General features: G+C 43.7%; 1 protein-coding gene across 5 annotated transcripts; it reads right to left on the bottom strand.

The window, feature by feature from the left end:
• On the bottom strand, positions 1-21716 carry LOC135176118 (annexin A8-like). Of its 5 annotated transcripts, XM_064144786.1 has the most exons (14): positions 18058-18506; positions 17578-17637; positions 13722-13816; positions 9355-9445; positions 8800-8894; positions 7477-7590; positions 6542-6632; positions 5829-5908; positions 5194-5253; positions 4574-4667; positions 2920-3015; positions 2626-2684; positions 1663-1785; positions 1-369 (listed from the first exon to the last, which is right to left on the bottom strand). In XM_064144786.1, exons 3-14 carry the CDS (start codon positions 13803-13805, stop codon positions 313-315), a joined length of 1044 nt encoding a protein of 347 aa, XP_064000856.1. In that variant the 5' UTR covers positions 13806-13816; positions 17578-17637; positions 18058-18506; the 3' UTR covers positions 1-312. The 5 variants fall into 5 exon arrangements, 4 of the variants coding, with proteins under 4 accessions (XP_064000856.1, XP_064000858.1, XP_064000857.1 ...); XM_064144788.1 differs by lacking the exon at positions 17578-17637 and having other exon boundaries at positions 13722-13768; XM_064144787.1 differs by lacking the exons at positions 17578-17637; positions 18058-18506 and adding an exon at positions 13877-14097 and having other exon boundaries at positions 13722-13768.
• Between the last annotated feature and the right edge of the window lie 2748 nt (positions 21717-24464).

The following is a 24464-nucleotide window of genomic DNA, read 5'->3' as shown; positions in this document are numbered from 1 at the left end:
TGGGTTTAAAGAGCCTTTAATTTCACACCCAAGTACCACCCTGTGTTGAAAGAGAAGGGGAACTGCATGGAACAGAATGGGAACGATAAAAGAAATGTTCCCATTTCTATTTGAAAAACTGTTGGGGAAGGAATAGCTTTTCATGTGCATCCACATCTTTCAGAGAGCCTTGGAAATTTTCACTATTAATTTGATCTTCTTTTTCTCCCCCCTTGGATCAATGGAAAGATTTTCTGTATATACATTTTCAAACACTTGTTCACTATTAATTTTCTTACTGAATCCATATCAGCAGCTTCGTCCTAGATTTTGTCAGTCACTGCCACAGAGATTCAGCAAGGCTGTCTTGTAATCACCACTGGTGTCATCCTGACAGGAGGAAAATAAATAAAAAGGTGAATGTGGAAGTTCTTTTGCACACTCTGAGTGCTGATATTTTCAGCCCATACAACATGCCTGCACAGGAAAAGGACTTTGGCGAGAGCAATCTAGGCTTAACAGAGTTACTGCCAGCTGAAACACCATAAAAGCGAACCAAGAAATGAGGCTTTTAGGTGCCACCTGAAATAACATTTGTCAAGTCCAATACTTTTCACTGGAATCTAGGTGAGCAGTTGATCAGGGCTGCTTTCCGCAGAAGACCACAGACAGAGTCAGCACAAATGAAAGCAGCAATGCCTGTTGTGTTCAAATTTTATGTTCCTGGGACTGTGTGTAGTGTCTCTTCTCTACAGAAGGGAAACCACCCTGACACATGACATTTTTTTAAACCCACTAATATGGTTGGTTTGGTCTAGAGAAGCACTACAGAAAATATCACTAGATAAAAAGTTTGCTCCCTTTGAATTTTTGTGATGACAGGTGTACACAGGCAGCTCCACTTCTCAGAAGGAATGAATATTCCACGCAGATCTTGGAAGGCTGATCATTAATCAACATGACAGACACTGACTGTGTCAATTAAAAGAAAGGGCCTTCATGACAAAAACAGACTTCCCATGAGGATTGTTAAGGACAGGGCTTCTGTGCCATTTGCACTGGGGGAGAGGAATGTTAGGACAAATGGTAAAATCCAGCATTTCAGCCCTCACAGGGGAAGGTCATTCATGCAAATAGTGACTCAAACCTCAAAAGCTACAATAGGCTTTGATAAGGTATAGCTCCTAAATCTGTCTCACCACAGTATAGACTAGGTCTTTATCTGGAACAAGTCAGCTGTAAAAAAAGCCCCAAATAAACAAACCCCCAAAACAATACAGCAAAACAAACAAACAAACAAAAATCTAGTACCATTTTGACTGCCTTGAGGTAGTTAAGGACAGCAGAGAGAAAAAAAGAAAATGGAACAGCAGTATGGGAAAGGTATGGCAGGGAGAATTACATGAAGTGCATGAGTAGAGAATCTGATCTATGAATGTCCTGGAGCAGTCTCTCCTCAGGTTTGGCTCTGCCTGTGTCACTTACAGAGTGTACTATTGAATTCATCTTTCAGGCATGTATGCTTCTTAAGGAGATGACTATTAATAGGCCTTATGAAGGAGAACTAAGGTTTTAGTGGAAATGACACTTGCACTGAGAACAATCATGCAAGCATCCCACAGTGCTGGACAGGTTAGAAATATGTGTAATGGCCAAGAACCATCATATCAAGCTGCTGCTTACCAGAATCATACTGGAGAGAGTCTTTCCTGCAATACGTTTGAATTCAGGTTTTATAAGATTTAAGTCCACTTCACTTCGAGAAACAATGACCCTTATAAGCGTCCCATCGCTGGTGCCAACCCCCTGGAACAAACAGATCTATCAGTCTCCAGCGTGAGTGTTCAAGGGATAAGCTGCTGCAAACTGGTCCAGGACAGGAGTTAGCTTTCAAACACTGGCACTTTTCTGCAGCTTATATGCTTCTCTTTATGGAGGCTGAACCCCTACTTCCATCCCAACAGCCACTATTGATACCACAAGCCCACCATGGACGTGTCCTATAAGTCTATGCAAATGCAAAAGCAAACCTGCTACAGAGCTGGAATTAGATACTGAACATGTGCTGCCCTTCAACATCATAACCCATGCAACGCTTGATTTCAATCAATACTGTTTAACTACTCCTGGGAGAATTGGATAGAAAAAAAAATGATAGAAAAAATCATCAGTTATCTTTCCACAGAGTTGAGGCAGCCAACAGCTTCTACATATCAGTTAAGATACAGCAATGCAATCTGCAGATGCTTTATGTATTTCCATTTGGAACTCTTATATTTTATGCTGCCGCAGAGAGAATTGCTTCCTCAAAGGAAGACACTATTATCCAGTCCACTACATTAACATCATGGGCAAAACTCCGCCATGATCAACCTCCTATAAAAACCCCTTCCATGTCCATGTTACAGAAGGTGGGACTGGATTCCTTGTAGACTCCCAAGTCAGAAAAGCCAGGCTTCTTTGGTATCTCAAGCTTAAAGGGTACTTGTCTACGCTTTCCCACTATTTGACAGGATTCTGCTATTACTTGCAACAATAGAATTAAACTTGCTGGATTTGACCAGATTTTCTAATTTGGTCTGGTTGAAAGCAGGTTGCAAATGAAGTTCAGTATGGAAACAAGTAAAGCAGAATGAAGGTTCTTACCTTTAAAGCATGGTACAGTCTCTCTGCAAAGTAGCAATGGACATTCTTGGTGCATTTCACTAGGCATACAAAAAGTTTTGGTAAGAATTAATGGTTTGTCCAGTCCTGGGCAGCCAGTAACATGTGGTCCATCAAGTTAATGTGCCCTTGGGATCTGAGTTTATCTTACCTGAGAAGTACCCTTTAGTTCCTACCAGATACCTTTATAAAGCAGATCCATCTCATAACAGTCAATTGCTAAGGAGAAAAGGCAGCAGACTCAAACAAAAGAAATTAAAACACAGCCACTCTTACCAATAGCCAGCATGGCATCTTCAAGTGAACCATTGGTTTCACTCTTGATAGAGTCTTCTATACTCTTACCAGCCAGTTTCTGGTACTCTTCAAACACTGTTTGAAACACAAAGAACTTCCATTTTTTACCAAGCAAGTGCTCAAGGCTTTATACTCAGTATCTACAACTATCGTTTGGTGACACCAACCCACGTTCCTGCTAAAGCAACAGCCAGATTTACAACTTTGGAAGGCTTTGGTCGAGCCCAGAAATCATCTACAAAAATGGACTGCAATGTTCACAGAAAAAAACAACCCATCCCCAGGTCTTAATTCTCTGCCTTCATTCGGAAAAGCATGTTCAGTCATGTCATGTTCATTTGAAATCTGACCCTTCGTTGCTGTCTTTAACCTCAGAAATGATGGAGACATAATTTGTTCTTGTGCCTGTTGATGTCCCTAGTTTCAGAAGCCAAAATAAACACAGATTAAATCTAGGATTATGCTGATTATGGCTCTTGGACATGGAAATGATTACATCACTTCAGGAAAACCACAATTAAAAAACAAACAAACAAAACAACTCAGAAAAGATGAGCAAAACACAGGTGTAGATTCCAAGGTACATGAACTACCACATTAACAAAAGCTCAGCAACAGGGCTGTTGTGTACCTTATACACTCTGGATACCCTGACGTTCAGAATTACAGATCTCAAATCTGGTTCCTTGCTTTCACTTATGAAGAAGGAAAACTGCTATGTAATGCAATGGACATCTTAAAGAAGTTTACTCAGCCTTCAAGATCAGATACCTGAACATAACACCCAGATACTTCAGAGAATAACAATACCACAAGAGAAACAGATGCATGCAATCTTCATAATTTGGGCCTAAGGCCTACTCTTTATATTATAAAAACAACCAACCCCCCCCTCCACCCAACAAAAAACACACAAAAAACCCCCAACTGCAGTAGTTACACCCAAGTTTTAAAAACAAATAATTACAGGCTGTAATTACAGATATAAAAGATGATTGTTTCCAATTCATTTTCATACAGATGAAAGCACTTGCTTGATGATACCAAAGACTGGTTGTGTCCTGACAACAGCTAGTAGAAATTCAGTTCTTAAAGGCAGACACAGCCAAAGACCAGAGGACACTGTCTTGTTTCTTTGCTTAAGCGATGCTGGGAGGTTAATTTGAGGCACAAGGCGAAGCTGTGCTCAAGTGCCTCAAAAGACCTCAGCTTGAAAACTATCAGGATTAGCTAATTTATCACCAGTTATCAGTTTGGATCCAGATGATTTACATGCTACTTAATATGCTCAGATTCAGCTGGAGTAAAATCTACTCATCAGAGCCTTGGATTGCTTCAAATATCTGTCCACTACATGCTCTTAACTGGTTAGAAATGGACTCTGTCCTTGGATTCATGAAAACAGCTATCCCATCCAGCCATCACCATTGTACAGGGACTTCCAGATAAGACACTCAACTTTCAGCAGCACTAAGTCCTTGTAAGTTTTCATGAAAGCTGCTGTCAGCTTTCTGTCACTGCCTGACTAAGAATTAAAGCACTTATTTCTGACTACCCATCTCTCCTGTCTGTAGCCCTGCCTCTTATTTTAGGCTCATTTCAGAGGCTTGGGAGCATGGGCTTTTCTCCATACCTTTCATCAAGTGTGTGGCACTCCTTTTGCACAAGATGGTGATGAACTGTATCTCATCCGTGCCCTTTATCTTCTCCCCAGCAGCATAGAGAGCCTGTAAATTAACATTGAATTGTTAGATGTTCTGTGTGTGCAGCTAGTAAAGGAATAGCATTTGGCTTAAGACACTGCTAGGATAAAAGGGTTTGAAATAACATGAAATGTAACTAGTAACTGTATTCATACTAGTGATCAGAACTAGGTTCTCCTAGAATGGTTCACAGTGCCTTCTAGTCAAATTGGAGCAACCATTATCTCCATTCTTTCTATCCCTCCTGCAGCAGCTGGAGCATCCAATATTACTCCTGAGGTTTCTTTCCTATTCCCACTCTACCATACCCACATACTTTCATGTATCAGAAACAGCTGATTTATTTATTCTAAAGAGAAAAGTCCAGCTTTTATCTTTAGAATATCATGACCCAGTATAAGTAAAGAACCCAAAGTTGCTTCTGCTTGGAGATTATCCCTCCCAAAATTAACAGGCCTCCCAGCCCTCTGCTGCCCAGGTTTGTGCTGCTGATTGTAGCACTCTGAAGTTAAAGACAGGCACATCTGCATTCACAAGCATTTGAGAGTACCTCTGCATCCTGGCGAGCCAGTGCTGTATCCACATAGAGAGTGGCATTGTCCCTTTCACCCTGTGAGAAGAAATGAAAAGAAAACCATCTTGTCTCATGAAGATTCTTCCACAAATGACAACCACAGTGTACATTCAGGGCAAAGATCAATTTTTCTTCTCAGCTATGTGTTTCTGCAGAGTACTCAAGCAGTAATATTTCACACAGCACAAATGCTAACTCCTTCACTGAAAGGCTCTCAAATCAGTCGTATGGAGTCACAACACTGCTATATTATTCTGCTGCAAATCAGCAAAGGTGATAGAATAAATGTGCTCAGAATTGAGAGTACAGAGCCTGGAGGAGTGGTGAATCACAGTTGAGGGGCATTGTTTTCTAAAAGCCTTGTAGAGTGCAAATGGCTTTAATCTTATGTGAACAATGTGTGTCCTTGCAGCAGGGCTGACTGTAAGTTCCCAGCTGTCTTACTCCATCACACTGGAACTGAAACACAGATGCAGTGCAAATGACACACTTGTCTTTGCTTTTTATCTGGTGGTCATGACTGTATTGCCTCTTCTATTGCATGTCTTCTCGAGCAAGGAAGAGAAAACCTTGAAGGTTTTTATATCCACACTGCTCTCCTCTAGCATTACCTGAAGAAGACAAACCAGGATCTGTTCAAAGTAGCCACTTGTTTCCGATTTTATGTCTTCTTCCAGATCAGAACCATATGCTGTTCAGTGGAAAGAGAAAGACAAGGGAAGGATTTGTTATCTGAGTGATAGGGTCAGGACATTATCAGTCAGCCAAGGACACAACTGCTTGATACTAGTCCATCAGGTCACTAGGGGGGGAAAAATAGGGCTGAGATCAGCTCATCCCCTCAGTGATACTCAGGTTGGTATTGGCATCTGAGTCACTAGCTCTACTGATATCCAAGACATCAACATAGAGCTAATATTAGAGATATAGTTTAAAGGACCACAGAGATACTAAATATTTACAAATAAATACTTGACAAATTCACACCTAGGCTGTATTTAATGGGGAGAAAAAGCCAAGTGAATAACTATGGGTTTGTTAGTGTCCAGACCCTTGTCTGTGGCCAAGCTGGACCAAATTTGTAATTTGCTGACCTATTCCTGTAGCTGTATGGAGACTGAGAAAGGACTTTTCAAACTCTCTCAGCATAGCCATGGTCAGTTTGCCAGGCTGGAAGCAGAGTTAGATTGCACGTTCTTGCTTTTAAAAACAAAGACCTAGACATTTTCGTGCTGACAGTGTTAGCTGGCAATACATTCCTGCTGTGCAATCAAGCAGTCACATAATACTCTGTCCCCACAGACCAGAGCCACAGGCACTTTACCTTCTTTATAAGCCTTGATTATCTCTTTGATCTGCGCTTTTGTGCGGGATGCCAGGATCTCTATAATAACATCTTCACTTGTTCCCACACCCTGTATTAGAAAACAGTGGAGAAATAAAGGCATATAGTCAGGGAGTATAATTTATTGCTGGAGAAGTGTGGTTAACTGAGGAGTCAGATTGCTGCTGTGTGTTAGGCTGTGTGCTGAGCTGAGAGAAACTGTTGTGATGAAAGCTGGAGACACAAAGAATATTGGGTTGAACAAGGTTTGTTTTACTGAGGTGCCCAATTCATAAAGGATGATTTTATGTAACCCTGCACTTCTGCAGTGCATTTGTGGATTTGAAGCTTTGATGATGGGCAATTCAAAGGCATACAGGGAGACCAGTGCTTGTCTGGTCAGTCCATTTTTGTACCATTTTAATAGACCTCTCTGCATCTGAACTTGGAAAAATACTGCATCAATAGGTAGGAATCTAGCAAACCCCCAGTGACCCCATCACTCCTTGATTTCTTAAAGGTTTCACATCTCAGATTGAGTGTCAAGGCACTAGCTTTGTGTTGCTGCACTCCATTCAGGAGAGGCACTGCAGAAAGCAGCAAAGAGTTGTTTAACAAAGAAACATGATTTGTGGATATCCATCCTAACCAAAGCAGAATATAGTTCTCCTGTTGCCTTCTCCATGCTCCATGAGACACATACGTGCATAAAGTCTCATAGAGCTCTAAATATTAGAGCAGGATTTTCATCCAGAATATGCATTAGCAGCATAATTAACTATTTCTCAAAGGTTATTACAAATAACAGACTTAATAATGTAATGGCCCAGTTATTACCACTTGCATTGACAAATAAGTGTTATTGAGCAATAAATTACAGAAAATTAGGACTGTATCTGTGCTACTACTTAACTAGCAGAATGCAATTCAGTTACCTTCATGGCATCATAGAGCTCCTTGGCATCATACTTGTATGGGGAATACATGAGAGCTACAATGAGCCTCTCAAAGTTGCCACTCAGTTCTGACTTCAGGCTTTCAATCAGATCCTGTTAAACATGCATTACACAGTTAGATAAGAAGCCTTCCATGATCTTTTTACTGTCTGGTGCTGTTTCCATCCCCATGACCTACAGCAATGAAGCTGAATGACAGCATTGTGTTGATAGCTTATTAGAAAAGATCCTGGGACTTAAAAAGGCACTCAGCTCCAAAATGGGATTTGTCTAGGTCATTTCATGTCCCCTGTTGTCCAAGTACTCAAGTTTCTCCCAGGTACTAATTAATTCTGCATCAGAGTCAGGAAGATTAATATCTTCTGCCACCCTGCTTTACTCAGTGAGCAAAGCCAGTCAGCTGAAGGCTTTGAATTGAGCAAGGGATGTAGCTTCAGGCAGAGATGATTTCCAAAGCCTGCACAAAAACGTGCACTCAGGAAATTAGCAGGATCAGGCATGGAATCTGTTTGATGATAGAATTCAAACCTCACTATTATGTAGGATTTTTAAGGTATGATTCTCCCTGTTTCAGTGGGATGCAAACGCTCTATTCATTGTCCAGTATTGGGCCAGCCCTACATTTGCATCCCTTTCTAAGGCACTTGCATGGCTGTCTCCTTTCCAACAAGGGTTACTGGAGACTCCAGAGAAGGGCTGCTGGCAGTTTTGTGGTGGAAAATATTCCCAATAAAAGTCAGATTTTATCAAAATAGAAAAATAACCACAGGAAAACATAACTGTCAGTGTTTTCATTGTAGGAATAAAAAAGAACCAAACAAAAGAAAATAAAGAAGCAGACAACTATTTGGATTTTCTTTGGCACTTAAAATGGTCCCAGGCTAGTATTTTACTCAAAATACCACTTAGGTGGTAGTTTTTGTTACTGCTTCAAAACCACTAAGAAACACTTTAACTTAGAATAGGTTAAAAAAAAATAATCTGGTCAAAATGCATTTTACAAAACAAATGGCAATAATAATTGGAGGAAAAACAGCTTTCCCAGGAAAAAAAAATTGATTCCACAGGTTCACATCAGACCTTACAAAGAACAATCTACTTATTTGCAGAAGACATGCAGATTGTTTGCGCCATGCATGCGGCATGAACTGCACAACCATTCCAGTGGGAGGTGTCTCTGCCCATGACAAGGGGGTTTGACCTGGATGATCTCTAAGGTTTCTGCCAACCAATGATGCCATGATTTACTACAACCTGCATGCAGAGAAACAGTGACTGAAAATGACTTTGTTTTGGAAGAACCTTTCCAAACTGTGCTTTGAAGGACTTGGCAATATGTTGACGCTGAATATTGCTCCTCTTGGTTAGGACATCAATTATAGCTTGTTCATCAGTCCCTGTGGAGACCAACAACAAGCCATAAATACAATGCACAGAAATTAGTTGAGTCCAATCCAACATCCTAATTCAAATATTCAGATCACCTTCCCTAGCTTATTGTCTTCAAGCAGAAGCAGAAGAAGCAGCAGATGAAGAAGCAGAAGAAGAAGCAGAAGAAGCAGAAGAAGAAGCAGAAGAAGAAGCAGAAGCAGAAGAAGCAGCAGAAGAAGAAGAAGCAGAAGCAGAAGAAGCAGCAGAAGAAAAAGAAGCAGAAGAAGCAGAAGAAGCAGAAGAAGAAGAAGAAGAAGAAGAAGAAGAAGAAGAAGAAGAAGAAGAAGAAGAAGAAGAAGAAGAAGAAGAAGAAGAAGAAGAAGAAAGGAAAAAGTTATGTATCTGGCTGCAATTTTCTTAAGAAATGATTTCCAACTTCAATTTTAAGCAGAACTGAGTTTACACGTGTGGCTAGAGTTAACTCACCAAGCCCTTTCATGGCCTTGTACAGAGCCTGAGCATCAGGTGCAGGGTCAAAGTTTAAAGCACCTGTCACAGATACACCCTCTGCTTCACTCTGAAAGAAAAACCAAAATACAGCCTATTTCACCACTGCTTTCACCAACTGAATGAAAAGTAATTTGAAAGAATAGTAGTAATACTCATTGCCTACACATGGAGAAGGCACAGAAAAGTGAAGGTATTGAGTCAAAGTCTCCCAGAAGAGCAGAACTCCAAAGGGAACATGTTTTCCTGCCTTTACCTCTGTGGACCAACCCTTGGCTCCTGGAAGAAGTATGAAGGATAAAGCACAACTGACAATCATTAGTGCAGGCAGTCTGGCAGAAAAACTAGAGTGAGCTAGACTTTCCTACACATTCCTTAAATCCAATGCTTCACAGCATGTATGCTGTCACACTGCATTTCCCAGTTATTTGGTGCAGGGTAGTTTTTAAACATAGTTTTTCAATTTCATGGAATAGTCATGCTCTTACAGATCACCTCTCTAAATAGCAGCTTTGTTCTGCTGCTGCTGTACTTCTGCACAGCTGGTTTCAAAAAAGGAAGCATCTCCACTGAAAGGATTTGGGCCCAGAAGTTGTTTTAAAGGAAAAGATCTATCTGGAGTGCAGGTTTGATCTCCACTGAACCAAGGGCCAGCTACACAGAAATTCTTCAGACAGACCCCTAAGGCATTGCCAGTACCAGAGTCCCAAGTCAGAAAGACATGCTGAGACTCATTCCAGTCATCACAGGGTAGCCTTCAACCAGAACTCAGGCTTAAGAGCTTCAACTTAACAACAGCTCTTAGTCAAGGCACTGGCTTAACTATATTGACTCATCACTAACAATAAGGTTCTATGAATAGGGTACTATGCAAGTAGTTAGCAGTAGAGAGATTTAAGTTGCCCCAGGAAATGACAATAGTGTCAGAAATTCACTTGCAGGAATAGAGTTAATAATATTAATGTGTTCTGATGGATTTTTCAGTGGGAGTGGCTTCACAGTCAGATAAAAGGTACCTTCAAATCACAGCTTACAGACCAGAAGGAATCACTATGGTTGTCATATCTGACCTAGAGAACACAAACCACCAAGTGTTTCCCAGCAGCCTCCTGCTATAATGCAGATCCCTTCTGCTCTTATTTTCTGTATGAGAGCTCTTTTTTTTCTAGAGTCCTTCTAGGTCACCAAAGTCCTCCACAGTGAAAAAAGCCTCCAAAGATGAATAAGCCTTCAAGTGACCCTTGTCAGGTAGAAAGAAAAAAAAAAAAAAAAAAAAAAAAGTGGAATTTCCCTTCAGGACCTGCATTCCTGGCTTTTAATGAGAGACTGAGTGCTTAAGAGTGTTTCTCAGCAGATGCCAGTTCTAGCCTAGCAGTAGAGCTGAAGCATGACCACACTGTGCTGAACAGATGCTCAGGCTGGCTGTGGACAGACCTACTCAGATGTCTCTTCCAAGTGCTTTACCAGTAGGTATAGCTGGCACATGTTTGCATACTGGCCCCTTTGTTAGCCAAGCTCTGGGACCGGTAGGAAGCAACAGAAACGCATTGAGGAGTTCTGTGAGAGGCAGTATGTTCAATCAGCAAGATCTGGAGAACTCTGCTGTACAGCCAGCACAAGGACAGACTCAAGTGCTAGCGCACCTTGCTCCTTGCAGAAAGAACAGCTATGAAGCAGATGGTATCAACAAGAAACTTCATAACAGATGCAGCTTTCAATCCGAATGATTACCAAGCTGCAAGTCTAAGTCTGTGGTGAAGCTGTCACTGCAGAAAGAGCACCTTTAGCACTGCCATCCTTAATGGTTTGACATTGCCTGGAAAAGTTTGGCTGATCTAGGAAGATTGTTGCAAGTGCTCCTGTTCTGCTCCTCTGAAGTCAGCCAGCACCATCACAAACACTCAGGAAAGGAGGTTACAATCATCCACCCGACTTTGCTGTGAAGAAGGTGGATAAAGCTCTCTAGCTGCATGCTGTGTGAAAGAAACACCATGGTCTCATGCCTGGTGATTCAGTGAAAGAGGCAATGCAAAGCTAAGCTTTTGTTTGGAGGCAGTGGAAACAAATTAAACAATGGTCTTTTTTGGCTTTAATTCCATGAAACATTTACAATGGGTGGCCCAAGTAGCACACTCATGACTCACTCCTATACCTCTTTATGTACGTAATTGTTTGAGTACAGGTACAATCATAACAGGTTTCCAGAGGAACACTGTCAGTTTGGTTTTGTTTCCCAGATGAACTGGCAGTTACCTAACTGAAACTACTCAAGGTATCAGTCTAACTGTCATGTGAATAATTCACATGAAAGCAGTGGAATTAATATGCCTTACTGCTGATGCTCTGAAAAGTTTTACTCACAAATGAAGGGAAAGGGGATTAAAAGTTTCCCTACCAGAAACCTAAACAGTAGTTTATTGAAAAGCAGAAATTTGGGGACAGGTGGGCTTACTAGGTTGCGTTGGGTTCATTTTCTTCTTCTTCTTTTTTTGAACTCAGTGTAAAGTTCCTGAAAAAGCTTGTTTTTTTTTTGGTTTTTTTTTCATTCTCTTTGCTCTTAAACCATATTTTTTATGAAGGGCTTGGCAAAGTAATCAAATCTTTTAAAATCTTTCCTTCATCCTTTGATCTCTTTCTCCTGCCTCCACCCACTACGACAGCAGCAGGTAGGAGATTACTGGAGCCTGTCAAGGGCTTTTCTCCTTGTTTTCTCACTCTAAGTTTTCAAACAAAAAAATAGTAGAAAAGGGAAAAAATTAGTAGAAAGGAAAACAAATTAAAGAAAGAGCCACCCCGAGCTTTGGGAAAAAAATAAATCCATTTTACTATATTAAACTTCCAAAAATGAAAACAGAAAGGCAGAGGGAAAAGAAGCAAGAGTACAATTCTAAAATCTCTGAGAGTAAAAATAAATAAATATGAAAATCAGGTTTTGAGATTAGGAAAGTTTCCCATTTGAAGCATACTGAAGGGAAGTAGACACGATCCTGCTATTCCACTTTTTTGTTAGTTTTGAGGTGAGGTTTTTTGGGGGGTCTTGTTGCTTCTTTTTTTCTGTTTTTTTTTTTTTTGAGGGTTTGTTGTTGCTTTGTTTTGTTTTCATCTCCACTTCACTCCCCTCAATTTCAAAACCGTAACCAAGAACTTGTAAACAAATCATGTCCATGCAAAGTGCTTTCTTACTCCTTGATCCCTTGCACATAAGGCAGTGTAGTGCACTGCAACACAACTTTCCTCTATTTCTTGTGTACCTATGCTGCCATGTGGCACAGAGGCCCCTTGTCCCTTGCTGCACCATGGCATCAGGACCAGGACTGCCAATACCACAGCTGCAAGAGGAACAGCAGCATTGGAGCCTTGGTGCAGGCTCCCCCCTTGCACAGGCTGCTGAAATATGAAGCCCTCTTCACAACAAGAAGTGAGGTGGATTGCTGGACAAATCTTTCCACAAACAAGATGAAAGCAGTCCAAAGAAAGCCTGTGCAATACTGACAGTAGTGCCTGGTTGGGGACAGGTCTGGAAAAGATTTCTCTAACCGTACTCCTCCATTGTACATCTCCAGCAGGTCTCTTCAAGCCTTTGGCTTATTCTTGCCTGGAGGTAAAATCTGAGGGTACGCCTCACCTTCAATGGATGCTAATGGCAGAGCTGCCATGGATGGCCCTGGAGCTCTACATATCACCAGAGCTGCCTGCTGTCTGGCCAGAACCATGCCCTGGAGGGTGCCTTAGCACACTGCAGGAGCATCCCCCCATCCTGCCACATTATTCCCCAAACCACCAGAGTTTAAAAAGAGAACATTCATAGAATTCCTGGCTCCTAGCAGACAGATAAGGTGTTCAAGTCCACATCGTCACTGCAATATTAAAAACCCACTAAAGAAAACGATACCATGGCTTGCCTACGACTCCCTCTGTGACCACAGCCTGCCAGCACAACTAGGGACCAAAATGGAGACAGGCCAGTGCCCTGAACTCACTGCCACAAAACAAGAGAGTGGATGAGGAGCCCACAGCTTGCAGACCTTAGCTGTGTAACTTTGCTCTTCCCCCGTACCAACTGCTCACCTACACCAGCACAAAAACACCCCACTGCAACACTCTCAACAGAAGGACTGGGGAGAGTCTGCCTTCCTTCTTAAAGCTAATAATCATGTTAACACCTTCCTTAATCAAGGTTTTTGAAGTACAGAATGCCATTTTGTAGTCAGAAAAACAATAAACAGGTCTTGCTAACTTCTAAATGGAAACAGTTGATTCTCAGTGTCTGATGCAACTTCTAAGTTACCTTAATATAGTGCCAAAAAAACCCCAGAGTGTTTTACTTTAGTATTTCCCCTACTTACCCAGGCCTTCCACCATGCCATTGCAGCCTCAACAGGGATACTTGGGTCTGTTGATGGAAGAAAACCGCACATATCACACCTCATGGTTAGAGAATCTGAGATTTAAAGGGGGTGGAGGGAGAAGAAGAAATAACAATTCTTTTCAATAAACTTACCACAAGTGAAACAGAATAATTGTACTCCCTGGGAAGCTTATTCCCTCTGTAAGCTGCAGAATGTAACTGGCCTCTCTGTGCTGAGAACACACAGCTATAAACCATCCTTATCTATAAATTCCATGGGGCAGGGCCCTCAGACATGGCTCAACCTGTTTTTCAGATATGATCTCACAGTGAGAGGTCAAGTTGCTCAATAAATGAGGCTTCCCTTGTGAGGAGCCCTGCTGACTAAAGCTCATTGTAATTTTTTCACTGCTTCTCCCTACACACACCCTTCCCTGCTGACATTTTGGCCTCTTGCACAGACATCACATGCAAATTGCAGCCAAGTAATTTCTCAAGCATAAAACTCTACAGAGGCTTGATGATTTCTGGCACAACAGAGTAAACTACTTGCTCATTATTAATTACTCTTTCTATCCCTACCAAACTGGAACACAGCAGACTGGGACACTAGAAAATTAGCAAACCCTCCTTTCCCTCCCTTCATTCAAAAAAGTCTGTTAATAAAACCGCAACCCCTAAAACCAGCATAGCCAAACTCCACACCATACCTGTCCTACACCTTACCGTAAAGCTCAATAAAGCAGCAGGCTGTACAGAGACTTGGGAGATCTAACCCATCCCATACCTAGACTTGGAAGGCATAAGTCAAGAAGCATCTCTAGGCTAAAAACAGGACCAGCACATTTAAGGCTAACAACTTTCAGTAATGGAAATGTCAAAGTTGTCCTAGAGGTTGCACTAACTGTTGTGATATATTACGGCTTAGGAGTGGAGTATGATTTTTTTGGTCCTTTTTGCTTGCTTTAAAAAGAGCTGAACAGTTCTTAATGTCTTAATCTGGAGAAATAGTTCTGTAAAACCAGCCAAAATATCTCGTGGTAGCAATGTTTTTGTCTAGACTTCTGTCAGAATCCTCCCATGTCAGCATTTATTTTATTTAAATGGAAAGCTGCCCTGATGGAAACATTCCCACCAGCTATACCTTAATCTTTGCAATATAGGACCTTTGTTCCTTCTCACATTCACATTTACAGACCAACATGGGATGCTGGATAAACACCAAACTACAAGCCTTCATTATGTCCTTCCTTCCCACCCACTGCTATTTCATTTAACCCAGCAGGGTCCATGAAGGCCTGGGAAGCTGACCTGGCTGTTCTCAAGAGAATGAGCTGTGCCAGCTGCTCCTGACTCAAACTCATCCATCAAATGGCAAGGGCAAGTTGTAAAGGAGGAAGCACAGCCCTTTGCATAGTAAGCTTCCTGCTAGGGCCTGCACTGGCTTGGTTTGCAGCCATATTTGAGAGGCAGGTTCACCAACAGCATACAGCAAGGAGAGCTCCTGAGTGGCCCTTCAGTCACTCCTTCTGGGAGCTGGCTAAAATTTGACTCAGACAGTGATGTCACTTGCTTGTGCTGTAGGGTACTGTGGTACTGCACAAAATACGGCCATGTCTGACCTATCTCCAGGAGGAATATCTGGGTAGTGGGTCAGTTGTATTGTAGGTACAGACACCCAGAAAGTGTCTGCACAGCAAATCTTTCTCAAGGCTCATTCTCTAGGATACCAGAATCCCTTCTCCTGCTGATATTCCCAGCACAACCATCAGCCAGCAAGAGTGAGCAGAAACCCAGCAGCAGCAGATTATGCACCCTAATCAAAGGTGTTTTGTGCATTTTTGACCATTTGGTCCAAATAAATTTTCAGCTAGACAAAATGAAGAAGCTACCAGCATTGAGCTCTTCTTAACTCCATCCTTGGGACTTTCCAAGATTGAATCAGTAACACCGGAGCTGCCTCTGACACACTCAGTCAGCCTGAGGAAAGTTAGATCAGAAATCACAAGCAAGATTTTGGTCAAACTCTTTTGTGTCATATCAAACAGGTTCTGGTAACTGTAGGAAGATCCATTATATTATTTCAAGAAGATTTTATCATCCATTAAGTTTTGGCTGTTCTGCTTTAGGCTGAACGAGAGTAGTCTAGAGGTGGTATACACAGCCCCCTTACCATGTTCCCATCTGTAGGTTCGTAAACTCCAGCCCTATGACTGCCTTGGAACACAAAGGTTTATGGAAACCAAGTTCCCAGCTGCTTAACAATTTCACTTACTCCATGGTTTTCACTTCTGATAGAATTTTTACCAGCGAAAAGCACAACCCATCAGGAATTTCAGCTCAGAGTTTATATTTGCTTGGTTGGTTTTTGGTTTGTTTTTTTTTTAGCCTTTAGCCAGGAACTTGGGAATTGAATGGAATCATTGGGGAAACTACAGACCAAACACAGAGACTGTGCAAAGCAGTGATCTGGCCCACCATATAATATTAGCTACTTAAATTTCAGGAAGTTTGAGCATACCCCTCCGATCAAATGGTAGAGAGGTGCTCTGTTTACAAGGCTGGAAGAATTGCTAACCTTCTCCAATGTGGTCTGTAAGCACTAGCATGCAGAACTGTAGCTCTGGTGAGGAAGCAGTTCAGCAAACTGAAATCACTAAACTGATGAGTACTATGCTTTCCAGGTCTGGATATTACCATAGAATCATAGAATCAACCAGGTTGGAAGAGACCTCTAAGATCATCCAGTCCAACCTAGCACCCAGCCCCATCCAGTCAACTAGACCATGGCACTAAGTGCCTCATTTACTCTTTTTTTCAACACCTCCAGGGATGGCAACTCCACCACCTCCCTGGGCAGCCCATTCCAATGCCAATCACTCTCTCTGGCAACAACTTCCTCCTTACATCCAGCCTGTACTTCCCCCTGCACAACTTGAGACTGTGTCCCCTTATTCTGTTACTGGTTGCCAGGGAGAAGAGACCAACCCCCATCTGGCTACAACCTCCCTTCAGGTAGTTGTAGGCAGCAATGAGGTCACCCCTGAGCCTCCTCTTCTCCAGGCTAAACAACCCCATAGGGTTTGTCTTCCAGGCCCTTCACCAGCCTTGTTGCCCTTCTCTTGACATGTTCCAACACCTCAGGTGTGGTCTGACCAGTGCTGAGTACAGGGGAAGAATAACCTCCCTTGTCCTACTGGCCACACTGTTCCTGATCCAGGCCAGGATGCCATTGGCTCTCTTGGCCACCTGGGCTCACTGCTGGCTCATCTTCAGCCTACTATCTACCAGTACTCCCAGGTCCCTTTCTTCCTGGCTGCTCTCCAGACACTCTGTCCCCAACCTGTAGCACTGCTTGGGGTTGTTGTGGCCAAAATGCAGAACCCTGCACTTGGCCTTGTTAAATCTCATCCTATTGTCCTCTGCCCACCCATCCAGCCTGGCCAGGTCCCTCTGCAGGGCTCTCCTATCTTCCAACAGACCAACACCTGCTCCTAGCTTGGTGTCATCTGCAAACTTCCTGATGCTGGACTCAATCCCCTCGTCCAGATCATCAATAAAGATGCTGAACAGGACTGGGCCCAGCACTGACCCCTGGGGAACACCACTAGTGACTGGCTGCCAATTGGATGTGGCACCATTTACCACGACTCTTTGGGCTTGGCCATCCAGCCAGTTCCTGACCCAGCACAGAGTGAATCTGTCCAAGCCATGAGCTGCCAGCTTGACTAGGAGCTTCTTGTGGCAGACTGTGTCAAAGGCTTTGCTGAAGTCCAGGTAGACTACATCCACAGCCTTCCCCACATACCCCCTCACTTGACAAGCCTTCCACCTCACCTTCCAATGACACATACCAGCAGCTGCTGTGTTTGCAGACAGGCCTGTGCTCTCCCACCACGCAAACCACCAGCTTCCTGCATATGATAAACCACTGCATTAACAAACCCAGAAAACAGCAATACCTTCTGCTTCTACTACTGCTTCTTCCTTTTTTTCCCCTTCCACTTCCTCTTTATCACTATTTAAACAGATATGAGCAGCTGAATGTCCACAGAATTCATAAAAGCAAATGCCCTTAGATCTACTAATTGGCTCACTGTCATCTGAAATCAGATCATCATATAGGAGAGCTGTGTAAATTTGCCAGCAAGCCAACTGAAACAAAAAGTTGTCTGCTTTTGAAAGATACTTGAGCCAGGGAAAATGAGCAGTTGGGGAAGGGAGACTTGAGCCAGGGAAAATGAGCAGTTGGGGAAGGCAGCAGTTTTCAGTAGGCTGGCCATCTATAATGCAAAAATAGTAACTAAAGCCTAAAAAATAATTAAAATACTCACCTACCTTGCAGTTCCCTGCTCGCTCTGCCCTTTCCTCTTGTACTTTGAATAAATCTTCACATAAAAATAACCTGAAAATAGTATTATTTCCACTTGAAAACACTAGTGCAACTTAATTTTCCTTTACTTCCTCAAGCAGCTTTGTGCCAAGTATTGTAAGAAAAAAATCACTGCTCTATTTTTCAGGAGATCTTCAACCACAGAAGCAGCAACAGAGCAAAAATTCAGGGCTGGGTTGCCCTGAGCACCTTTGTATTCTAGGAGGATGGGGTTAGTGGGAACAGTCAGTGCTGCAGGGGTTTGCAGATGTTAGTGAAAGATGTGTCACCTTTGCCTTTCCAAACTGCCTTTGCAGCACAGGGCCTCTGTTCTGCCTATGGGAGTGCTAGGGTGAGGCACTAACACCAACACAGCAGAACACATCCCCTTGGCTTGCTCTGCTTCTGCCTGAGCATTTTTCTGCTTGTTCCTTTCTTATCCTAGTGCTAGTGCCAAGGAATTCCTTTCAGTAACCCTAACAACCATTCCCTACACAAAGCAGGCAACTACTGCTCTCATTTAACCCCAAAGGCCAGCAAAAGCAGCACCCTCTGAATCAAACCGGCTAAGGGCAACTCAGTCTGGTTTGAAGGGGATCTGGAGGTGCCAGGAGTTCATGTGCCAGCAGTGGGTGGTAAGCAACATTCAGGAAGCTGTGTGTCAGATGTTTTGTGCATGTCCTCACCTATTGCTGTGGGACTGCTTTTCCTCCTTTTCTGTAATCCTTGGTGGAGTAAGTACAGATGTTTGTACACACTTAAAGACAGTCCTGTTGCTTGAAATGACCCTGAAATGGAAGCAGACTTATGCTGGTCAAACTAAGGAAAAGAGAAGTCCCTGGATATGTCTGAAGTCCAGTTGTTTGCAGCAAGGCAGCAACATACCCTTTGCTGCTTGCATTGACTGGCGCGTTGGACGGTCTTTCTTGGCAAGATATGCTTTTCTACAGCTTTTACACACTTCCTGGTAGTGAAGACATCAATTGCTTTTACTAAGGGCAAAAATTAGCAGGTTTGTTGCACTGCTGGCATTATTCACAACATAGCTGTCTGGCCTTCTTGATCAGCCAAAGTATCTAGCAGTATCATTATATGGCCAACAGCCAGAAATCACACACTACCTAGCTCAGAGACGAGAGAGAAAACTTCATTTAGGGACAGGAGACAATAACAACTGTTCAGCAGTAGTGCTGTCCTGATGAGTTCTGGGATAAGCCAGATGTGGCTGGGACCAGGGACCACCCTGACAAAGGCAAACCAAAACAAAGAGACATGAAGCACTTCTTTCCTCTCTTAGGGACATGGCATTCATTCTTTGCTCAAGTATCTACAATCTTCATCACTTACAGAGACTACTGAGGACAATTTACATAACAAATTGTTTTTGTAGCATCAAGAACAGAAAATAGGAAAATAATCTTATAACAGAGAAGGCTTTGAATTCAAGGCACTAAAAATAGCAATAGTGCTGCTAAACCAGCCAGCTTTCCTTAAGCTAAAGGCTTTAGTCCAGGTGTATTAAATGAAAATCTTCCAAGTGTTCAAGTTTTTTTCTTGGAGACTCCTGCCAGGTATAGGAGGGTAGATCTAATGCCAGCCCCTCTGTGATACTGACGTGATTGGAGTCCACTTGGTTAAACTGGAGATGACTTGCTGAGGGTTGTGAAGAGAGCAAGAAATCAAAACAAGCTCTCACAAGAGCCAGATGCACAGTTCCACAGCATCTCAGTTGCAGAACTGCACAAAGTATCCATTCATGCCTCAACAGACCACCTTGTGTCTCTAGCTGTGAGTTATTTTCAGTGTGCCAGTTTTTATGGAAAAGGTGATAAATGAGGGCAGGCCATTTCAGACACGGAATCATTGTCACCAGCTCATAGAGGAGCTCAGTTAGGTACCTGCGAGAACAGAGGAGAACAGATTAGTCAGGCCTTGTTTGCCTGGAGCATATTTCAGAACTGATCTGCGTTCCTTTGATAGTGATACAGCACCACCAGTGAGCGTGCCTGTGAGAAGTGCAGCGCAGAAAACAGCATGGGATCATGCATTAGTAGCTTTGCTATGCATGGAGGCTGAAAAAGGCAGAGGCAGGGGCACGGCCAAGGGAAGAGTAGCTTTGAGGAAGGTGAAGGAAGGAGCTGTGAAAGAGATACTGATCTTGGAAGAAGCTGAGGAGGAGGGACTAGTTGTGGTAAAGGTCCATGAGTGCTAGAAGGAGGAAAGGCCACAGCCCCGAGGCACATCCCAGGTTTCCTTCACAGGTCAGCCTACAGTGGAAACAGAGAGCACTGAGCAATGGGATACCTGACTACAGTTATCGATCGGTTGTTTTGCTATAGAATGGATTACAAATGCTGAACCCTTCCCAGTCTAAGACCTGAACCTTAGTGGGAGCCTTCAGCCATCAAACCATTTTTAATTGCAGCTAGTTTGTTACAAGATGCATAATAACAGATGCTGTTAGGCTCTGTAATGCTGGACACAGGGCATCACCTTGCTGCAGAAGCTGTATGATGTCTGAAGCATTGCTTTTATTAGGTCAGCACATCTGGTTCTGGTCCAGTGAGCCTTCGGGAATCTCAGCAGAGACTTGGGCAAGTCCTATATGAGCAATACAAGTGCTGCATTGCATCCCAAGTCAGTGGTAAGTGGGAAACAAATGAAAACTCTTATCCCAGGGTATATTCACAATTAATATTTCCAACGGATATCCATGTGAAGCAGCTCAATGACACAGGTACACATTTGCTTAAGCACCCTTCTAAGATGACAGACATGCAGCACTGTGGACAGAAGCCAGAAGCAACCTGATCTGCCAGGGTGAGCAGATATTTCCAGCAGCTAGCTTCTCTACGCTTAGTTGCACGACCCCAGCCTATCGTGGGGACCTCACGTTTGCAGTGGCTGACGCGGATGCTAGTCTATTGAGGATGCCAGCCTAGTGAAGGCGTGGAGAACGAGAGAGAGTGACGCTGACTTGTCCTACAGGTTTCACAGCCGAGAGGGATTGCTCTGCATCTGGCAGGGCAGATGAATGGCAAGCACTTGACCAGCATGCAGAGTTTGTGGGCAGTGGAGAAGGCTGTTACTGGAGCTGAAGCAGGTGGTTTAAGCAGAGTTTCCACAGCAAAAGCAGCTTGAAGCACGTTTACTTTTTTCCCCAAGCGATGCAATTACCTGCCCTGCTCTGGAGCGGCCTGAGCCGGCCGCTGCGCTGCGGGGAATGTGCTGTCGAGTCCTGCCCTCCAGCGGCGGCCCAGCCAGCTCTGCGCCCGCGACCACCGCAGCACAACCCCAGCCAAACCTGCGCTGCCCTTACCGGAGCACCGAGCCCTACCAGGGGACTGCAGCCCAAATGGCTACATCGGGGTGGTGCCACATACCGTAACGTCCCAGCGCCTGTCTGCGACGTCCTCCCGTCTGTGGGCGACAGCCTTGCCAAGGAGCGTTTCCTGTCTGGCACCGGTTTGAGTTTTACAGCATCCATGCTGGGGAAGGCTCTGTCAGCCCTCGCCGGACAAACCCTGCTGTAACAAGACAACAGGCTCTGGGGGCTGACATTTCCCCTCAGCCTGCTGTCTGAGCAGCAGGAGGAGGCAAGTTCTCCGCAGCTCATCTTCTGCGTGCAGCTCTCCCAGTGCTGCTTAGGAAAGTTGCTGCCGGGGCCAGATCCCAGCAGAGACATCAAACACTTTGCTTCTCCACAATTGCACTGGGAGGCTATTTTTACACTTATTTCTTGCTGCTGAGTTTGGGATGCTCCTGAACTACCGAAGTTGCCAGAATGCTGGATGTGGGTCATATGCATGATTGGCACCAGGAGCCTCTCTTACCTCTACCCCAAGGGAAGCGGCAAAGATAACTAGAGAAGGAAGCTGGCAGCTGCTGAGTCTAAGAGGAAGCATCCCCCCACTACAGCTGCAGAATCTGCTTGCCAGAAGTGCTTAGCTGTAGAATTCCAAGAGCCAGAGCTGGGCTCTGTCCTCACAGCAAGAGAAACTAAGAGCAGAGAAGGAAACGTATTCTGATTTGCCTGCATTAACATCACGGTAGGGAAGAAAACCTTAATACTGACCATACCATCTTACCCACAAAAATTATTCTGCAGAGTTGGTGAGCCCAAAGTTGTTCCATCAACTTTTTGGAGCCCCTCTTGACTCCTGAAGGCTTCAGCTGAGGCTCCTGTGAAGCAGGTGACCACTGCTTCTTCATGGCTCAGGAAAAGGAGAATAGGACTTACAACGGATACAGAAAACTCATGCTCCAGATGTACCTTCCTGGATACCTCAGGAGCTTCTGCTGAGGCCACCTAAAAGCATCCTGCTTGCTCTTCCCAGGGCAGTGCTAGGTCTGGCAGGCCTGTGCTACAAGCAGACCTGCGCCTTCACTTCTGAGCACGGCCAGGAGGGAAATGAGCTATTTCCTACTTTGACCTGAAAGTCACTTCAGTGATGCAAACTATTAGTATTGGCAAAAAAAGACAGCAGAGGGCTAGGAAGCTTCAGAGCCTGCAGAGAGCTCTAGTTTCTCTCTGCCCACTTTTTCCATCAGAGAAGGGCAAGTGCTGAAAAGCACCAGGAGTACCTGGCCATACCTGCTAGCTTGGTACAGCAAACATTGTCTCTGACTGTCCTGGTAGATGGACTTTGGGAGTTTGAGAAGTGGTCTGCGTGCGTTCCTGGAGCCTGAAATTGCCTGTCTGCTGAGGACATTGCAGCACTTCCCAGCTCGAATTAGGCCTAGCAGCCTTACTGCTGCATTAGCAACCCCCTGTCACCAATGATCCCAGCACACTTTACATGGGTGTTTCAGAAATCTAGAAAAGAAAAACCCTAAAGCTGACCAGAACTAATCCCCATCTTCAGGGCATGTTCACGTTCAACTAAGCTCTTCTTGATGTACCAGGAAAGAGAGGCACAAAACAGCCATGGTTGTGTTGTTGTGGAAGAAGAGCTGTCATGTACGCTTGCCATATTCTCCTATTGGTTTTGGTTGGCCAAATACATGTTTTGAAGAGAAGTCTTGAGACTCCTATTTTCAACTCAAAACACTTCCTATGCACTAAAAAACAGAGACTAGAAAACATTTGGGAACACTCAGAGTTTTCACTCCGAGTCACGGTCAATAAGGATAGAGTTGTTTTATTTAGTAACCTGTGTCAAACACGTGTTTATTATGTGTGGATATGTCTTGTCTGCTATGTTCCCCTGTGCTCTCTGAGAAGATTCATGCTCTAAATCCACATCCCTCTACCATCAGAGAGAAAAGTATTTATCTCCAGTGAGAGGTGTCCTGGGGCATGAGATCTAGGATATTTCTGCAGGGCCTCTATTTTTACCATGAAGAAACAGTCCGCATCTGAAAATCACAGCCCAGACACTCAGCAGGATGCAGGGCACCAGCATAGATGATGGGCAACTCAGCTACTACACAGCAGTGATAGGTTGGCATGGGGAGAGCTCATTTTAGTGAACATTATGGCAGAGATACAGATGGGGTGTCTAAGGACATTCTGTAAAGTATTTATCCATGCACAACCATCCTGCATCTCTGAAAGACTAAAAGGAAACATTTCTCAATTGATACCCCACAGAAGACCTTTCAGCAGGATGTTTCCCTTTTTTCACAAAACTCTTTCATTTCATCCCATTTTCTTACAGTTCTCCTGAGCTGCAATGATCAGAGCAATACCTGGCTAGGACATTATCCCTTGCAGTGAAAAAAGAGGTCCTCAATGGGCAGGGAAGAGGGAACTTTTCTGCAGAAACTGATGAAGCTTGAGAAGAGTCCAAACTCCAAGGGCAAAGCAAATTCAGAGTAGATATTAGGCAACTTCCAGCACAGGCAATACACTCTGTCTGTGGTTTCTTAAGGAATGAACGGGAGGATAGGGGGAAAGTTCATTTTTCAGTCCTTGGCTCAGACTGCTGAAGCCAGGAAAGTTCTTGCTGCCAACTTCCATGCAGCCAAATAGGGTATGCTGGTGTACGTTCATATGTAAGTGCCACTCCTGAGATGGTGAAGTATGTTTGATGAAAGATGCTAAATCAGCACTAGGGACTATTTATAGCTAAGACCATAACCAAAGCCCTGGATCTGCACATTCCCCATCTCTGGGGAAGTTCAGGTCAGATCTGAATTCGTCTGTCTCAGGCATGCATAAACCTAACCAGCTACAGCTGCAGCCAGTGTTGGGTTTTTGTTAATGGAGAACAAAAATGCCCAGACCTGTGGCTCCAGGACTGCTTTTGTTTATCTGATCTCTTTCAAGAGCCCAAGTCTGCTTTTTGCTTAAGAAGCTGATGGAGGAACAAAAAAGAGTGAAGACCACAAAACCATTCTGGGTATTTGCTTACCAGGTTGGGGAGC

This window comes from Pogoniulus pusillus, chromosome 6 (genome assembly GCF_015220805.1).
Source record: "Pogoniulus pusillus isolate bPogPus1 chromosome 6, bPogPus1.pri, whole genome shotgun sequence".
Lineage (NCBI taxonomy): Eukaryota > Metazoa > Chordata > Aves > Piciformes > Lybiidae > Pogoniulus > Pogoniulus pusillus.
This window is presented reverse-complemented; position numbering and strand designations above follow the sequence as displayed.